We start from the raw sequence: 16,166 nt of genomic DNA on the forward strand, positions 1-16,166 counted from the left end.
ATACGTGTGCTTCACGTATGAATGTAGATTCCAACGTCGCTCGATATACAATTTTTATGGAATTCAATATACAAATTCAGTCATATCCTTATAGAATATGTACGTGTGTGTGTTTACGAAGAATCGGTTAAAGGTACACGACAAAACTGTGGGGTAATTCTATTATGACACCTTAACGTCCTACAAGAATATATTCATCGATGTAAAACGAACGCGTCATATCCTCGTTGGTTTTTTTTTATTTTTAGGATGGTGTATATTTACGACAAACGCGACTCCGTACAGACCTAAATCGCAGATAAATCGACGAAATGCATTCGGCGTTCCTTTATTTTGTTTTTCTTCCAAGGTTTTCAGCGGATCGAGACGGTGCTCTGTGTTCTATCGATTTCATGACTGTACAAAAAAAAAATATCCATTTACGGTTCACGCTGGGTCGAACGAATCGCGGGGATGCGTGTCTGATACGACCGGATCCTTGCTGTGATTTATGCGACTATATCCAATGCGTTCTGCTCCCTTATCGTTAATTGGAAATACGACGAAATATACGCACACACAGTTCGCTGATTAACAAAAAAAAAAAGAAAAAAAAATGGAACTGTTCACCCCGATCAAGAATTGAAGGTTTTTCAAAGTTACACGGTAGTCGTCGTATGAACGGGAGACTAATCGCGACTGCACGAACGATAAACTGCGCCTACTGCTGCTGCTGCTGGAAATGTGTGTGATTCAACGTAAATACAAATAACGCGGTTGTCACGCGTCATCATGGTGGACTGGTGGGGGTATCACTTGTTGCGGTAGCCCGTATCAGTTATTAGAGAGGATCAGTATTTTCTCATGCTCGGCATAGACGACTTGTACGGGTCGAAACGATCGTACGACGGTGCGGTTCCAGGCGCTGTCAATCCCATCGACTGGATAGGACCACTTTGGTATGTCGGTGGTACTGGGTGACGCAACGTGTTTCCCATGCTGCTTGAATTACTCCATCTAAAATTGTGATCAATTTTCGGTCTATGGTATCGGTACTTTATCATTTTTTTGTAGCTGATCCGATCGAATAGCTTTGTCCGGGCGACACGCACCTGTTCACATTGTCCGATGATCTAGAACTCCAACTGGATGGTTCGTTCCGTGGATCGCGAGTCCCACTACTGCTCGGCACGGAATTGAACGACTTCGTGGATGGTGGTCCCGAGTGCCAGCTGCTGGTCGTTCTGTTGCTCTCCACGTAGCGGCTGTCACCTGTGACAGGATCGCGCCACCGTCATTTCAAATTCTTTTTTTTTTTTTTTCTTAAGATAGAAAATTGTTAACGTTGATACTAACGTGGCGTGCTCGAACCAGTAGGTTTGAAGCCTTCGCTGTATCGCGTGTGAGTTTCCCTGGAGCTTCTGTGCGTTTCCGGTTCGGAGCGTCGAACTTCACGTTCACGGGTATAAGTGGTCGTGCTAGGACGTTCGTATCTGCTGAAACAGGTTCCCGAACGGCACCCAGTTGTCGGTCATTCAATTGAGCTTCGATAAACGGGTCATATTTTCGACCGTATAACGGATAGAGAATACACCTAGAGAAATTTACCTTTCCTTGACCTGTCGTGGATCGATGGACGAGGACGTTGTGCTCAGCGGTTCTCGGCGGACTATAACTTCTCTTCCGCGGGACACGTCGGAGAAACTTTCCGGACGACTGCTTCGTGACGTGAAATCGCTGCTGCGTTTGAATTCCTTCTTTAATCCCAACTCTTGCGTCGATCTGGAAACGTATCCAGTGTACATTTATCCTTTCTCTTGTTTTCTTGCAAAGAGCGTTCGAAAGTTGAAGGGAAAATTGCTCGCGGCAACCCCGAATCGACGCGTAATTCTTACCTGCTGGATTCGTAACGAGCAGGCGGCGGCGACGTGTCCAGTCGCCTGTCCGAGACCCGATCCAAAATTTCGCTACGTCGATCGGTAACACGATCGGGGCTGTGTCTACGGCTATGCTCGGTCGCCATACGTTTTCTATCGGACTCCACGTACATATCCCTTGGATCCCTTCTGTCGCTCGACGATCGTTTGATCGACGGCGGCGGCGGTGCCCGTCTGCTCTCCTCTAATCGCATCTGTTGCCGCTTCAGTTCCAGCCTCTCGCGTTCCAGCTTCTCCCTCTCGAGCTTCTGACGTTCCCGCTCGAGTCGCAGCAGTTCCGCCTTCTCCTGCTCAATTCGTTCCCGTTCCCTGCGCAACTTCTCCCGTTCCCTTTCCAATCGTGCCGCCTCTTCCCTCTGTCTACGCTCGATCTCCCGTTGCCGCTCCATCTCCTCCCGCCGTCTGCGTTCCTCCTCCCGTAGCATTCGCCCTTTTTCGCGCAATCTTTGCCTCTCCCGTTCCTCCTGAAAGCAGGCCCGACTCAGTAATCGATAATCGATCGTCGCCGTTGTTGCGTCCGGGCAACGTCCAGTCGCAGCATCAGCAGCACTCCCGTCGTCGTTTACCCTGATCTTCGCGAACGTTAGTACGTCGTCGCGTCTTCGTCGTTCGCGGCTACGCGATCGTGTGTGGGAACGATGGTGATCCCACGAACGGATCCTCTTCTCGTCCCGTCTTCCTCTCTCGCTCTCCGGTTTCTTGCTGGTCGATTTGGTCGATCGGGCGTCCGATTCCTTCGCGGCGTCCTCCTTTTTCTCTTGGGCCTCGGTTTTCTTCGTATCACCGCCCGTCTCGGACTTCTCGTCCGATTTTTTCGCTGCCGCACATTTAAATGGTTCTTTTTTTAATCGGTCGAATCGTCAACGTTCTCCATTCGCGTACAATATTCCGACCCCCCTATCTTTACCATCACACTCACTTGCTTCCGTTCCCTTCTCGTCGTTCTCCTTTTTTGCTTCTTTATCCTTCCGCTCGGTCACGTCGTGATTATCCTTCACTTTCTCCTTTTCTTCTTTCTTCTCGGACTTGCCGTTCGCGGTGTCCCGCTTACGCATGTGACTCTGTTGGGTATCGCCTTTCGCCTTGAAACGGACAGAAAAGAAGAACCGAATTTTTTATACCGTTTTATACGTTTCAATTACCATTAGTTTATGAAATATTTCATGTTCAGTGCCGTAGGAGCCTTCGAACAGTCATCGAGGATTTACTGTACTACTATCCATCCCTCTGGACTACACCCACCTTTTCGACGGATATCACGCGTCCGTGAAGTTCCGTTTTGTGTAAATGCTGGATACATTTCGCCGCGTCCTCGCTGGTCGACATGGTCACATATCCATAACACCTTGCGCCAGGCGTTCGCGCATTCGTCACCACTTTCGCGCCGATCACCTTCCCGTATTTCGAGAATATCTGTTTCAGGTCGGTTGCACGGGTGCTCGATGACAAACCGGATACCCATAAGTTTCTGCTGCTCGCATTGACAGGGCTGACTTGAGAATTCTTTTTCTCTGCGGAAAAAACACACGTACAATGTAGAAACATAATTCATCGAGTTACATTATTGCGCGTAAATTATAAGTGTCTTTGAAAAGAAAAAAAGAGTGTCAAGCCAGTTTACCTTTGTCGTCCCGTTTCTGACCCTTGTTACCGGACTCCGTGCTGAAAATAACCATTGTTCACGTTACATCCACAAAATCAATCGAACCCAGACCCTGGTTGTGTACAGGAAGTACTATTTTAATAACTAATCTGACTTTTTCTGAGGCTTAATAAGTAACCTCTGTAACTATGTTAAGCGTATAAATTTGGCTAGCAACTTTTTCGTTCTTGTCTCTCTCAGCGATTCGTAAATAACAATAAATAACGGTAATAATCATAATAATAGTAGTAATAGTGGTTGGTGATGGTAATGATGGTGATAGTAGTAGTAGTAGTAGTAGTAGTAGTAGTAGTAGTAGTAGTAATAGTAGCAGCGGCCAGCAGCAGTAGTTGCAGTAATAAGAATAACAACAACAACATCAACAACATCAACAGCAACAACAATAACGAAATATGATCTTTATGCACTGTGGCGTTCACTTATTTTTTTTTTTTTATGTTCTTACACACAAAATTGTACCAGTTTATTTAAGTTATTATTATGCATGTTTTCGTTGTGTGGTCTCTGCGCATCCAAGTCCTCATCGGTCACTCGTGTGTAAGCGGAAGTAGGTCCCGGTGTGGGGACGATTAAGGTACTTGAGCCATCCTCCCTCTGCAGAACTCACAGAGATATCCAGCAAAAAAGGGGGGAGACGGTGATCGTCTCCTTAGGCGGTTCTTCCGGGTAGAGGGCACTTCTTGTCGAGTCGAAAACAGGGGTGTGTATCGCACGCGAGATCAAAGGGCGACGCAGGTCCCTCCAGTGACTCGACACAAATGACATTTGGCTTCTTGACCTTCGCGTTTCTCGACGTTAAAACGTCGCACGTTCTGCCGATGGTTTTGCGTACAATTTCTAAACCCTCGAGGCAACACTAACCCACAGGAGTCTCGTTATCGTGCTCTCGATGAAGCTGCCGGGCTTTTCGACATAACGGGAATAACAATATAGAATCTTCGTGATCGTGGACACGATTGACAGCATTTGGAAAAATAGTCGTTTAAACGAATTCTAGGAGCGGTACAGGATACGGTTCGATTTTATATATATATATATGTATATATGTATATATATATATAGATTTTTTTTTATCGGTTTAAGTTTGCTAGCCAATTTCTCGATTTCTTAACATACTTCCCAGAGTTAAGAATTACAGCCTTGACACATGTGTGAACGAGCGGAAAGTAACTTCGTATTGCAAAAAAATGGAATAAATTAGGGAGGGGGGTATATCTTGCGTGTTTGAGACATTGACGAGAATTAATTTCATCTTGGGAAGTCCATTTGTCCGACAGTGTATATTTTTATATCCTGATGATACTTTGTACTCGTATGCGGCCGAAGAGAGATAGAGCATCACTATCATAGAGTCGGATGACATTTCGTTGTCGTACCACTGTGAACGGTTTTTTTTTTTTTTTTTTTTTTTTTTTTTAAAAAACGTTCGCGCCTGATGTGGTCCCTTCCTTGCTGTTGGCGCCGGCTTCCGCTCTACCGCTCCCTTTAGACTCTCCCTTCTTGTTCTCTTCCACTTTCTTCTTCTCTCCTCCATCTGCAGAGACAATCAAGGTAGCATAGTCACTTTCTGCGAGGCCAGATTTCTTCTCCCTCCCTAACCGCTCCTGCTCTCTCAGTGACCTGCACATGTTCCCTGTACGGAACACACCGGGGGGTTTGTTTTTTTTTTCGTGTTTTCCGAGCCACTAACAAAGTGCCGCGCACTGAATATTACCGATGAAGACACGCGATCGCGAACATCACAAATTTGCTCTTCGATGCTTACGTGTTCCACCAGTGACCCTAATTTACTTTCTTTTTTTTTTTATAATTTTCATTTTCTCTCTATTACGAAACCGAAACGTTGTTACTTTAATACCATTGCGCGACACCGTGAATCGAAGCTCTGACTCGACAGAGAAAGAGAGAAAGAAACGTAGTGGAAACTCTGGAACACACGAACGGCTAGATGAGGAATCCAATTCAGAGGTGGAGGGAAAGCGATATGGCGGACAAAGAGGAAGACACACCCGTGTGTCGTCATATGAGAATCTGCCAATAAATCATGATCATTGCGATGGCGAAGTAATGCCGGAACGAGGAAATTTTGTCAAAATACACGCGGCGGCTGTTTTGATACATATTATTTTTCGGCGTCCATGGTTCTCGTGGCTCGAAGTTATCGATTTTGCTCGAGTCTCAGTGGAACGAACAACGCCGTACTAGTAATTATGTACGGGGAAGGTTCATGGCTTGAGAATACACTTGAGTCTTCTTGTGTCCACATAATTTGGAAGCAGAACGATCCAGCGATGCTCTATGCGGTTAGGTAGAATTAATGTAACTGTATATCAAACTCTATCGTTAACTAACTTATAGACTAACGCTTATCGGATAGATTTTGTTTTTTTTTTACACATGGGTTGAGGATCGACAGCGTAAAGACGACGGATGTGTGTTTCAATTTGGATGAAACCTCGTCGATCGCCGTGCCATGATTAGTTTGTAATTGAAATCGTTGCATGCCATGTTCGTGTGCCGAATTGGTTGCATCACATCCTGTACACGTGCTTTTATTCAGAAGTACGAAGCTCGAAGAACAGCCATAAGATGGAGGCATGACGTACGGACATTGCAGACAGATCCGCACGATCGTGGTTCTGGATAGATGTGGTTGTATTGCACGTAGAAAATACAGTCCCTTGATCTTGATGCCGCAGGTTCAAATAACTTACTCGTGATCGTAAATAAATGTATTGCTATGTCTATGTCCTTCGAAACTTACATCTAGATATGCTATGAGATTCAATGGCTTGCAACAACTTACCCTTGTGCCTATCGTGAGACTCGGTCTGCAACATAATCGAAGTATATTCTCTCAATAAGGCTTGTCTGTTCTGAACAATACGATTAAGAATTAAGTAAGTTTCCTTACCTCCTCGGCAAGGAGATTTTCTTCATCTTCTCCAATAGTCAAATTAATCGAATCTTCGTTATCGATGCCATTAGCTTCGATACTTGAAGATGCATTAGTTGTAGGTTCGTTGACTACAGTCACTGCCTCAGATTCGACTTTCACTTCAACTGCCTGTGTATTCTCGGCGCTGACTTTATTCGTCTGAACCTTCAACTCCTGCTTGGACTCTGTTTCTGTGCTGGCATTATTCTGAACCTCGCTCTGAGGTTCCTAAAATAATATCGATGTTTTAGTCATAACAAACTGTGAACAGTTCTTGTATCAATGCTCATAAATGCACCTCTAACCTCTGTTTTAGGTGATGTTTCCTTTTCTACAACATTTGTTTCCACCTTCACTTTCATTTCGATAGCATCCGACACGTCTATAGCATCTTTTTTTTGGTTATCTATAGTTTCTGCTGGCTCCTCTGGATTGGTTGTACCAGTCACTGAAAAGAAATTAAGAAACATAGATCAAATGTCATCAAAGCTGCTACAGCTCCTATTGAATGCATTAGACAAAAAACCTACCACTATTCTTCCTAGGGCTCACTTTACATACTCCTCCACATGGTACAATGAGATACTCATCAGGATTTTCCCCTTCGTCAGATATGGACTTTGCATACAAAAGTAAGAGTAAGAATTATAGTATTAAAATATGATTATGATAATCGTAAATAAAGTTACAATAGACTTAAAACATATTTTTAGAGCTGCAGTAAAAAGTTAGTGATCGACACATTCGAGATCGATGACCCAGCATGTGAGTCGTGCAATATCCTATTGGTTTAGTAAATGAGTCACGTACAGACGGTACGTACATACGTAAACACTGTCGGTTTATGGCGTTCGTTTTGTAATGATATGTTGATCTCGAATGTATCGAACTCGCCTCGTCACTGCTAGAATCGCTAAGTACACTACAATGAACTACCGTCGAAATCAATAGGGTTAAAATGGCGACAAAACAGTGAAAGACATTACAGATGAATACTTTAACAGACGGAATTTAAATTAAAAAGAAAATTTACATTGGAAAGACGCTCTAGGAGTGCCGCTTTATTGCCACTTTTATCCAATCCGCGTCGTTCGAGTTCCGTTTTTAGATCTATAACTCGAAGTTCGGTCAGCTTTTTTCCATCTATATCGGCCATTATTCTTCGGCAAAAAGTGCCCACCACAATACACGATTATGCTCCGAGATTTATCACTCCCGCGCGTTTCAGATTATGAATGAGTTCTCGTTCATATACTCAATAGAATAATGGAATCACGATAAGACGTAAGAAAAATTGGAAAGTTTCTTGAAATCACGACTGCGAAGACACTACAACACGCTTCGAAACAAACCATCCATCGCCGTCGCCATTCAACGGAAATGACCGGAAGTAATTCCCGCACCAAATTAACAGAATCGCCAATCCGAGGAATTGAAGAAACTGTGCATTAAAAAATTCCTAGGATCACTTCCGTTTCTCACATACCCTAATTATATTTGTGCATATATTTAAATGAATCTTTGTTGTATTAGAAGAATCGTGTAAAATTGGTAATCGTTGATCTTGACGCTTTTAATTAATATATATTTACGTGGATCCATCTCTGCGTCAAAATGGCCAAGCTCTTAGCCATCTAGTAAGCAATGTTAAATATTATTCAAACTTATAAAATATTGTAACTTATCCATCGCAAATAATTCCCCCTTATGTAACTTGTAAATCTTTCGTACGATCTTCACAGCTTCATAACGATGTCATAAGGTTGTCGTCGAAATTTTCAATCCTGGAGACATTCGAGAGATGTAGACTGTATCACATGAAGCTGCAGTAGTGTGGAATTGTGTGGAATGCATACTGAAAATATTTTACTAGACGTTCGCATCTACATACTGCGTAGAAACGGTACACACATTAGTCCCGTTGCACTAGCAGACGTGACACCAGCTTGCATCAGATAGGAGCTGAATTGTGTATCGGAGGAACTTGTTTTAACATTTGGATTCGGAAAAATGGGGAAAATGCAAGGTCTTACTATAGCTAGCTTGAAAAAAAATCCAATGGTAAGAAAAATAACGCATCAGAATCGTATATATAATAATAATTCTAAATTTATTTTATCAGTTGTTACCCTTATTCTTGTGCATTGGAGTGGGAGCAGTTGGCTCGTCGTTATATTTAATGCGACTTGCGTTTCGTGACCCCGATGTGACGTGGTTTACTAAGAAAAATCCCGAACCATGGAATGAATACAAGGATAAGGATTACAAGGTAATGCGAACAAATAAGTGATATATTTGATGATATAAATGATCGTTAAAGTCACACTGTTCAGCGAAAATAATTTCTAATTTTCTTAATTGTGCAATTTATTTCCAGTTCATGAATGTCCACCACAAGAATATGAAGTCTCCAGCTCCAGAATACTAGAACCTAAACTTCATACAATAGTATTACTTTAGTCAGTTAAGTTGAAGTCAGATCCGATTGTTGTATAACTAGTGTCTTCGTTCAGTGCTTACACCAATGATGAATTATGGTTATCACAACAAATTGTACAGAACTCATACCGTGTTACTGATTGTTATCTATGCAGTATATATATATATATATATAAGAAATAAATAATTAATTAAAATTTGAACATCAGCATGAATTGCTTTCATTGTGACATCATTGTAAAAAGATCGAATGAGAAAATTGTATGTACTTTGTATTTATTACAAATAATTATCATAGGTAACTATTCCGTTGACTACAGAAATTTACGTTGACGTTTAGCCTAAAATTCAGAGACAAGTCCAATTAAAGTGATATATTTCTGGAATATATGTATGTAATGTATGTAATACGTTTTGCTAACGTAACGGATAATTTTTATCGATTGTGTCTGATCAACTATTGAACACGTCACCAGGGAGCGCACATATCGTTCGTATATAGGTAATTCAGTTCTAACTAGAGATGGCGTGAACTGCTACTTGTGAATTACGAGTGATTCGATTACGTTCGTTCCCAATCACGGTGAGTTTTCACAGTGATTCATGATTTTTCGTGATCGTTTCCGATTGTTTCTGATTGGTGGAGAAACATAACGGTTCTTTACACGCGACACATAACCTGTATATTTTATATTAACGACATTAAAACAAAAATTCGAGTTATATAGTATAAACTGAAGGAATAATTAGGAACAATGAATAATTATGAATAATTTAATGATTATAAATTATAATCTACATGTTTCTTAGCAAATCATTCTTTTAGAGTTTGTTTTTTTTACTGCTTTTTAAAAACACAAGTAGTAATGTAATTCGTTTATGCATACGTTTTTCTGTTTAAAGATCAAGGACTTACGATCGCAGTCAGCAAATTCACTCAAGATAAAAAAATCGCAATCACGGTCGTGAATGAAGTTAAATCACGACCGTGATCGTGATTCTGCGATCACTGTGATAAATCACCGTTAGTGATTTTGCACGCCATCTCTAAATATTTCTAATTCCTATGTTCAGCGATGATTTTTCAAATTTCATGTTTCAGGTAAATACGCGACGTAACAGTCACCTGATTCGTGTAACAGCGATCTTGTAGTTGTGCGACGTTTAAATTATTTAGAATACTTTATTTAATAAAGTATCACTCGCTAGAAAAAGGTGACGCTTTCTGTACACTTAACAGTATCAGAGTTTTAATTTGTACGTATAAAATACTGGTTAAAGTAGTAAGGAACATCTAAATAGTTAGTTTTCATTCTGTTGACCAACTATATTTTTTAACAATATACAAATATGGACTCAACGTGGCAAGAGTTTTATGATACACACCTACCACCTCAGGATTTTGATCAGAGTGAATTGCTATTAAAAGAATTTACAGAACGTCAGCTGAAAAACAACAATAAAGTTGTACTAGTAACGGTAAGTTTTCAAATTGTTGGATGCTGCATACATATATGATGTTACAAGGTTGAAACATTTTACAGAGTGGTGGTACTACAACACCTTTAGAACATAATACAGTAAGATTTGTAGATAACTTCAGTGCAGGAACAAGGGGATCTGTTTCTGCAGAATATTTTTTAGAAAAAGGTTACTCTGTAATTTTTATGTACAGGTAATTACCGTACGACGAACATTAATACAACAGGTACTGCCTTGCCAAAAATTGTTGTACAACATTAATTTTACTAATTTTCATCCATTCACAGGGTTAAATCTCTGGAACCATTTTCAAGACATTTTGTAGGACAAAAATTTTTAGATATGCTGGAGACAAATAAACAGAGTGAAAAATATAACATCACAGGTACGAGTTCTTTATTTGGAATATCAGTATGCAATACTTTTAATTTGTATGCAAATCGAACGATTAGATATAATTATTGTATGTATATCTTTAAAATTGATATTAGTATTTGTTTTAACAAATTGATACTTTCTTCTTAGTACTACCACAGTATACTGAAAAGTTAGCAGTAATATTACATAAATACAAGGAAGCTTTGAGTCAAGACAAATTGTTGCAGCTTACATTTACGAGCGTTTCCGAGTATCTTTGGCTACTTCGATCCGCATGTCAAGCGCTAGCTTGTCTCGGGAACAAAGCTATATTTTACCTTGCAGCTGCAGTCTCAGACTTTTACATTCCATCTAATGAATTGGTATTTCTAATTCGAATATTCTTTCAAAATATTAATAAATCTATACTCTTTCATAAAAATCGTAATTTGATCATGTATAAAGATTATTTGTATATTTTTAGTCAGTTCACAAGATTTCTTCGAACGATGCACAAACAATATCCCTTCAACTAGTGCCGAAAATATTAGCTCCATTGGTAAGTCTCTGGGTTCCGGAAGCGTTTGTGGTCTCTTTTAAATTAGAAACTGACGAAAATCTCCTGATTTCAAAAGCGAGAAATGCACTCAACAAGTACAAGCACAATGTGAGTAATTTCAATGGCTTAAAGAACAAAAGCTAATTAGAGACCTGAAATATTTCAATCGTTTGTACATACCTGAAATATTTTTCTCACAGTTGGTCATAGCTAATATGCTGCATACTCGAAAGCAGCACGTAACGATCGTCAGTCACGAAAACGATTACGATATATCTCTGACGGACGAACAGTTGAACAAAGGCGAAGAAATCGAACGATTGATCGTCGACGATCTTACATCCAGACATCAACGTTTTATGGAATCGACCAAAAAAAGTAGTTGATGTGTTTTGGGAAATATTAAATAAATTCGCCCAATAACGGACAATTATTATTCCATTTATTACAATAACGAAATATTTCAGAGATTTGTAAAAAATCTGTACCTACCATTTTATAATGCAATATTTACATATTAATATATTTTATCATTATAATTTACGGCATTATATCTTTATTTAGCTAGACACAGAGAATAATGAGTGGATGCAATGGAAAAACCATTTTACTAATGGCAGGATGTTAATTTTTAATACTTGACATGAACGCATCAAGCAATAATCTCTCCGATGGGTCGCAATGCATTAACACAAAATTTAGCGCGGATTCATCTTTCTGTTCAATCGCTATCTGAACTGCATCGTTTAACATTCTGCAAGATCACAACCATTATTTCGTTGTATCGCAAATTTATTTGTAACTGTAATACTTTACCTTAACTTCACCAGGTATTTCACCCGCAGTTGATCTTTTACTTTAGGCAAATACTTTTTCGCTTCTTTCTCCTTGTTATACTTTAAACACTGATCTATGAACGGCTGAAACAGTCGAAGAAAGAGTAGAAATTACATGCCACTTGGGGTAACATGAGAAATATTTAACGTCGAAAGGAAATACCTCGTAACCGATGGGAGATTTCTTACTTTTGGACAACTTTTCTAATTCATCCCACATATCTAGCTCCGCTAAACATTGTATACGCAACCACCAATATCTAAGAAAAAAAATTCATAAAAGTTATCCCAGCAATATTCCGATAGATGTTATAGATACTTATAAAGTATCACTCGTTAGAAAAAGGTGACACTTTCTGTACACTTAACAGATAACTTTACACCAGCAATATTGGACAGATGTTTGTAATTGATTGGCTGTGATTATTTATAATAGAAAACGCCACACCTTCGATCTGATATTCGATACTCCGACTTCAGTTTATCTGCTAATTTCTGTTCTTTCTGCAACAACAGTATCTTCACAGTGTCGTGAAGCGATTTTCCAACGATCGATTCGTGCAACGTATCTTCTAGAGATCTTTGATGGCGTAACAGTTTTATTTGTTCTTCTGTTAAAGCCGCGTTTGTATCGCTGCGGGCAAATTTGAAATTCTCCTGCGCAGACTGTAATAACGCCTCCCTCGACATTATATTCTACGAAACCATAAGTGTAACATGGACGTCAACGTGTTCGACTGTGTAATTAGTGCATACTGTTTAATGTACTGCCAACCTTTTCTTGATAACTTTCCGTAATAAACCATATCGCTTGTGCATGAAAATGATCGTACTGATTATAAATATCCCGAAGAGTTTCTCGATTGTGATTCTGGCAATATTTAATGTATAGCGACATCGCTAAGGGACAGTGCTTTATAGCCATCTGTGTCGAATTGATAAGCATCTTAGTCAAATTTGTATTTTCCCTTATCAATAGTTCAAATCAATCTACAGTAAGTTGTTCACCTGAAAGTTACTGAGGGTCATGTTCTCCCTAAGATGTAGTATTACCGTATAAACTAAATCGGTATTGCCACTTTCGACAGCTTTACGCAAAGCAGCCTGTTCTTCGCCGAGCGTTAATAGAAGCAATACTTGTTGGTGCGCGCGAGGCTCATAATCAATCAGCTAACAACAAAGTATTCAATTAAACAGAGAATAAGAGCCGTTGATTAACATAAAGTAAATAAAACTAGGTACTTTAATAGCTAGCTGTTTTCGTCCACAGTCGGCTGCTCTTTTCGCGATTTCGCTGTACGAAACACCAGGTGCGTATCCTAATTTATCGGCTATTTCTTCGGCTATCTGTTCCTTGTCCAATTGAGTTTGCTTCACCTGCCACAGAAGAAAACATTTGGTTTTCTGTTTGTATTCACATCGCACGAGATCAAGGTGGAAAAATGAAATACGCTACTTTGTAGCAAGCCCAATGAGCTAGTATTCGGCTCTCCCCATCAACTTCCGGCAGTTGGAGATGCCGTGCTATTTGTATACTCAAATAGTAATGTCTTCTCGCAACAAGTCTATCCAGTAATACCTGACTTGTTAAAACAGTATATCTAAATCGTTGTTAAGTATTTTCCGTTATAAATATTATCAGTTATAAAATCGAGCAGAAAGTACCTACTGAAGTAGGATAATCGAATGACACTGAAGATCTTTTGGATCAAATGAAAGGATACTGTGTGTACGTTATTGGAATTCCAATGGCAGGATGTCTCACAGCATTCAGAACCCGAAGCGTTCGACACATGTCGATGTAATATTCTGGATTAATCGTCTTACTAAATCCCTTCCCAAATTTTGCTGCCTGGAATAATCGATGACTGTACTGATGATGATTTATTTCGAATGAAACAAGGAAACATATGGCATGCATTGCCTTACTGTCATCAGAAGTTTTTGCGTCTTGAAGTCGAATTCATGACTAGCTCCGTCGATGCAAGCTTTTATCGCTGCGTCTAAGTTAGGTTTCACCAAATCTATATAACTATCGGCCTTGTCGCTCCTTTTCTTAAATTGCTTAGAAGCCTCCAAAAGATAGGACGCAGGATCGATGGAATTAATTTGAAATATTCTTTGAACAACGGTTGGTACTTTCTGTATCAGTTCATGGGAGGAGCTGGATAACACCCGTGTACCATCGATCTCTGTAACAAGATGTACCGGACCGTCGTAACTGTACACTATCGTTTCGGCTGTTCGTCCTACTACCATCACGGTACTGCTCCAACTGCAGACCACAGCTTCTGTTCCACACCTACAATTATGTATATAAATACCAGAATGGTTGGGTTTCATGACAACACACACATACCAACCATGCAATGTCCGATAACGTTTCATTCGTGTTAGCATTATGTTCGCAATACTTGTCCTTGAAATCTATGGAACCTATGTATAAATGACCAGTGTCCGAGTAGAGAGCAATATGACGGTTATTTCCTGACACAGCCATGGCTATTACGCTGGATACTTTGGCATGCCTCGTGAATAGAGTATCCTAAAAATTACATGTATCCATTGAATCGTTTCGATGCACGTTGCCTTACTCTTTTAATAATTCATAATTCTAGTCGTACAAATGGTATGTGCGTCGCAGTCTGATGTGTCTGATGTACTATGAATATTCCATCTCTGTTGGATAAAAAGATTCGTGTCTCCCTATCGAAGTGCACCAAACACCAGCAATCTATTGCTCCCCTGTATCCTATAAGAGATCTAATCAGAGGTTTGTTCTACCAATGAGCACATTAATTTGGACTCAGAAACTTACTCGGTACTTCGGATATTTGTCTAACTTTTGGTTCGGCTGTGTTATTTACTAAGAATATATGATTGGTAGATGTTAGAACCGCGATACCTGTTCCACTGGAAGTGACAAAGAATTTTGCTTCCTTAACTTTCGTATCCTTCACCTCCTAGTACAAGAATATACAGATGAGAGTTCGCTGTTCGAATACTGTGCAAATTTTTTGCAGGATCTGAGTACTACTGACAAATAACTTACATTTCCCATAGTAAATGCGTGCTGATATGTGCCAAACATATCGTATATGTGAATCATTCCATCCTCTTGCACGCATAACAGTTCTTCTTGTTGAGACCATCCTAAAGCAACCAACTGTCCCCCACTCCACTGAAAAGGGCAATAACATTGTGTTCTATGTAAAAATCTTACGCACAATACATTGTGCTTTCACTATTCTCATAAGTTATAGAATTCCATTTAGGACGTTTGACCTGTAATGTAGCAGTTAGTTTTCCAGCAGATGTGTATAAGTATATTATAAGTTTATTCGATCCCTGAACTTTAACAAACTTCTTAGGATTTCTGGTTATCGCAATTGAACCTCCATAAGGAGCTGCCACTAACAGATTACTATTCGAAACCTCTTGTTGAAACGATAGGGGATATAGTTCGAATTTTCTGAAAAATAATAGTTCTACGTTATATTATAACGCTGCTTCGTTGCATCGTACAAACGTATAACCTAATACGTCATTACCTAAAAAACACATCCCGTCCCAGAGGAGACCAATCGGCAGTTAACATTGCTGACATTTTTCGAAAACGAAAGATCTTGGCGTTTCAACGATGCAAATTCATGTACACAGTCATAATCGTACCTATTGGCGCGCGAAAAACAGAACGACACAGTTTCACCAAAATCGTAACTGTCACTTCTTGCATACCCACCACGTCTGTATCTGACACGCGCATGCTCTACGTTTCCATGCTTTTCGAAGAATGCGCGCGTGTATTCTACGATTACGAACGAAGAAAATCAAACGAAAATTATCGAAATTACGAAAGAAGCACAGCCAACTTTTATCTTCACCACTTAGAATTCACGTTCAAAATACAAACGAACAATTACAAGATCGAGCACCAGACGATCTATTCATGGAGAAGAACGATAAGCCAGCAAGC

At 40.0% G+C, this 16,166-nt stretch overlaps 4 protein-coding genes across 4 annotated transcripts; 2 read left to right on the plus strand and 2 right to left on the minus strand.

The window, feature by feature from the left end:
* Positions 1-582: 582 nt before the first annotated feature.
* On the minus strand, positions 583-7,878 carry LOC107187301 (SAFB-like transcription modulator). Its single transcript, XM_015575368.1, is given in 15 exon segments — positions 583-996; positions 1,092-1,251; positions 1,336-1,475; positions 1,588-1,761; positions 1,875-2,380; positions 2,483-2,754; positions 2,836-2,998; positions 3,159-3,427; positions 3,538-3,578; positions 4,966-5,113; positions 6,386-6,410; positions 6,494-6,745; positions 6,823-6,965; positions 7,048-7,135; positions 7,551-7,878. Coding segments are annotated over 15 exon segments (2,670 nt in total). The 5' UTR covers positions 7,674-7,878; the 3' UTR covers positions 583-830.
* A 569-nt stretch (positions 7,879-8,447) lies between these two features.
* Positions 8,448-9,161, plus strand: LOC107187255 (cytochrome c oxidase subunit NDUFA4). Its single transcript, XM_015575294.1, has 3 exons — positions 8,448-8,578; positions 8,640-8,786; positions 8,895-9,161. Exons 1-3 carry the CDS (start codon positions 8,528-8,530, stop codon positions 8,943-8,945), a joined length of 249 nt encoding a protein of 82 aa, XP_015430780.1. The 5' UTR covers positions 8,448-8,527; the 3' UTR covers positions 8,946-9,161.
* A 991-nt stretch (positions 9,162-10,152) lies between these two features.
* LOC107187257 (phosphopantothenate--cysteine ligase) lies at positions 10,153-11,776 on the plus strand. The gene is made up of 6 exons (XM_015575296.1): positions 10,153-10,435; positions 10,501-10,631; positions 10,726-10,823; positions 10,964-11,178; positions 11,280-11,462; positions 11,555-11,776. Exons 1-6 carry the CDS (start codon positions 10,307-10,309, stop codon positions 11,738-11,740), a joined length of 942 nt encoding a protein of 313 aa, XP_015430782.1. The 5' UTR covers positions 10,153-10,306; the 3' UTR covers positions 11,741-11,776.
* Positions 11,777-11,877: 101 nt separating this feature from the next.
* On the minus strand, positions 11,878-15,805 carry LOC107187219 (vacuolar protein sorting-associated protein 16 homolog). The gene is made up of 16 exons (XM_015575253.1): positions 15,742-15,805; positions 15,476-15,662; positions 15,243-15,371; positions 15,009-15,153; positions 14,815-14,942; positions 14,554-14,735; positions 14,120-14,492; positions 13,915-14,042; positions 13,647-13,791; positions 13,433-13,567; positions 13,199-13,360; positions 12,966-13,115; positions 12,639-12,886; positions 12,354-12,450; positions 12,171-12,274; positions 11,878-12,108 (listed from the first exon to the last, which is right to left on the minus strand). The coding sequence occupies exons 1-16, from the start codon at positions 15,795-15,797 to the stop codon at positions 11,979-11,981; spliced, it is 2,499 nt and encodes an 832-aa protein (XP_015430739.1). The 5' UTR covers positions 15,798-15,805; the 3' UTR covers positions 11,878-11,978.
* Between the last annotated feature and the right edge of the window lie 361 nt (positions 15,806-16,166).

The sequence above is a fragment of the Dufourea novaeangliae genome, unplaced genomic scaffold, assembly GCF_001272555.1.
Source record: "Dufourea novaeangliae isolate 0120121106 unplaced genomic scaffold, ASM127255v1 scaffold99, whole genome shotgun sequence".
NCBI classification, from domain to species: domain Eukaryota; kingdom Metazoa; phylum Arthropoda; class Insecta; order Hymenoptera; family Halictidae; genus Dufourea; species Dufourea novaeangliae.

What these genes read in the sequence shown, in the direction of transcription:
- LOC107187219 (XM_015575253.1), bottom strand. Translation starts at nt 15,797, where the DNA reads ATGTCAGCAATGTTAACTGCCGATTGGTCTCCTCTGGGACGGGATGTG. An exon ending in CGCAAAAACTTCTGATGACA is followed by an intron (nt 14,043 to 14,119) that starts GTAAGGCAATGC and finishes CGATTATTCCAG; the next exon opens with GCAGCAAAATTTGGGAAGGG. An exon ending in ATTCCAATAACGTACACACA is followed by an intron (nt 13,792 to 13,914) that starts GTATCCTTTCAT and finishes ACAACGATTTAG; the next exon opens with ATATACTGTTTTAACAAGTC.
- LOC107187255 (XM_015575294.1), top strand. Translation starts at nt 8,528, where the DNA reads ATGGGGAAAATGCAAGGTCTTACTATAGCTAGCTTGAAAAAAAATCCA. An exon ending in GCTTGAAAAAAAATCCAATG is followed by an intron (nt 8,579 to 8,639) that starts GTAAGAAAAATA and finishes TTATTTTATCAG; the next exon opens with TTGTTACCCTTATTCTTGTG. An exon ending in ACAAGGATAAGGATTACAAG is followed by an intron (nt 8,787 to 8,894) that starts GTAATGCGAACA and finishes ATTTATTTCCAG; the next exon opens with TTCATGAATGTCCACCACAA.
- LOC107187257 (XM_015575296.1), top strand. Translation starts at nt 10,307, where the DNA reads ATGGACTCAACGTGGCAAGAGTTTTATGATACACACCTACCACCTCAG. An exon ending in TCTGTAATTTTTATGTACAG is followed by an intron (nt 10,632 to 10,725) that starts GTAATTACCGTA and finishes ATCCATTCACAG; the next exon opens with GGTTAAATCTCTGGAACCAT. An exon ending in TCAACAAGTACAAGCACAAT is followed by an intron (nt 11,463 to 11,554) that starts GTGAGTAATTTC and finishes TTTTTCTCACAG; the next exon opens with TTGGTCATAGCTAATATGCT.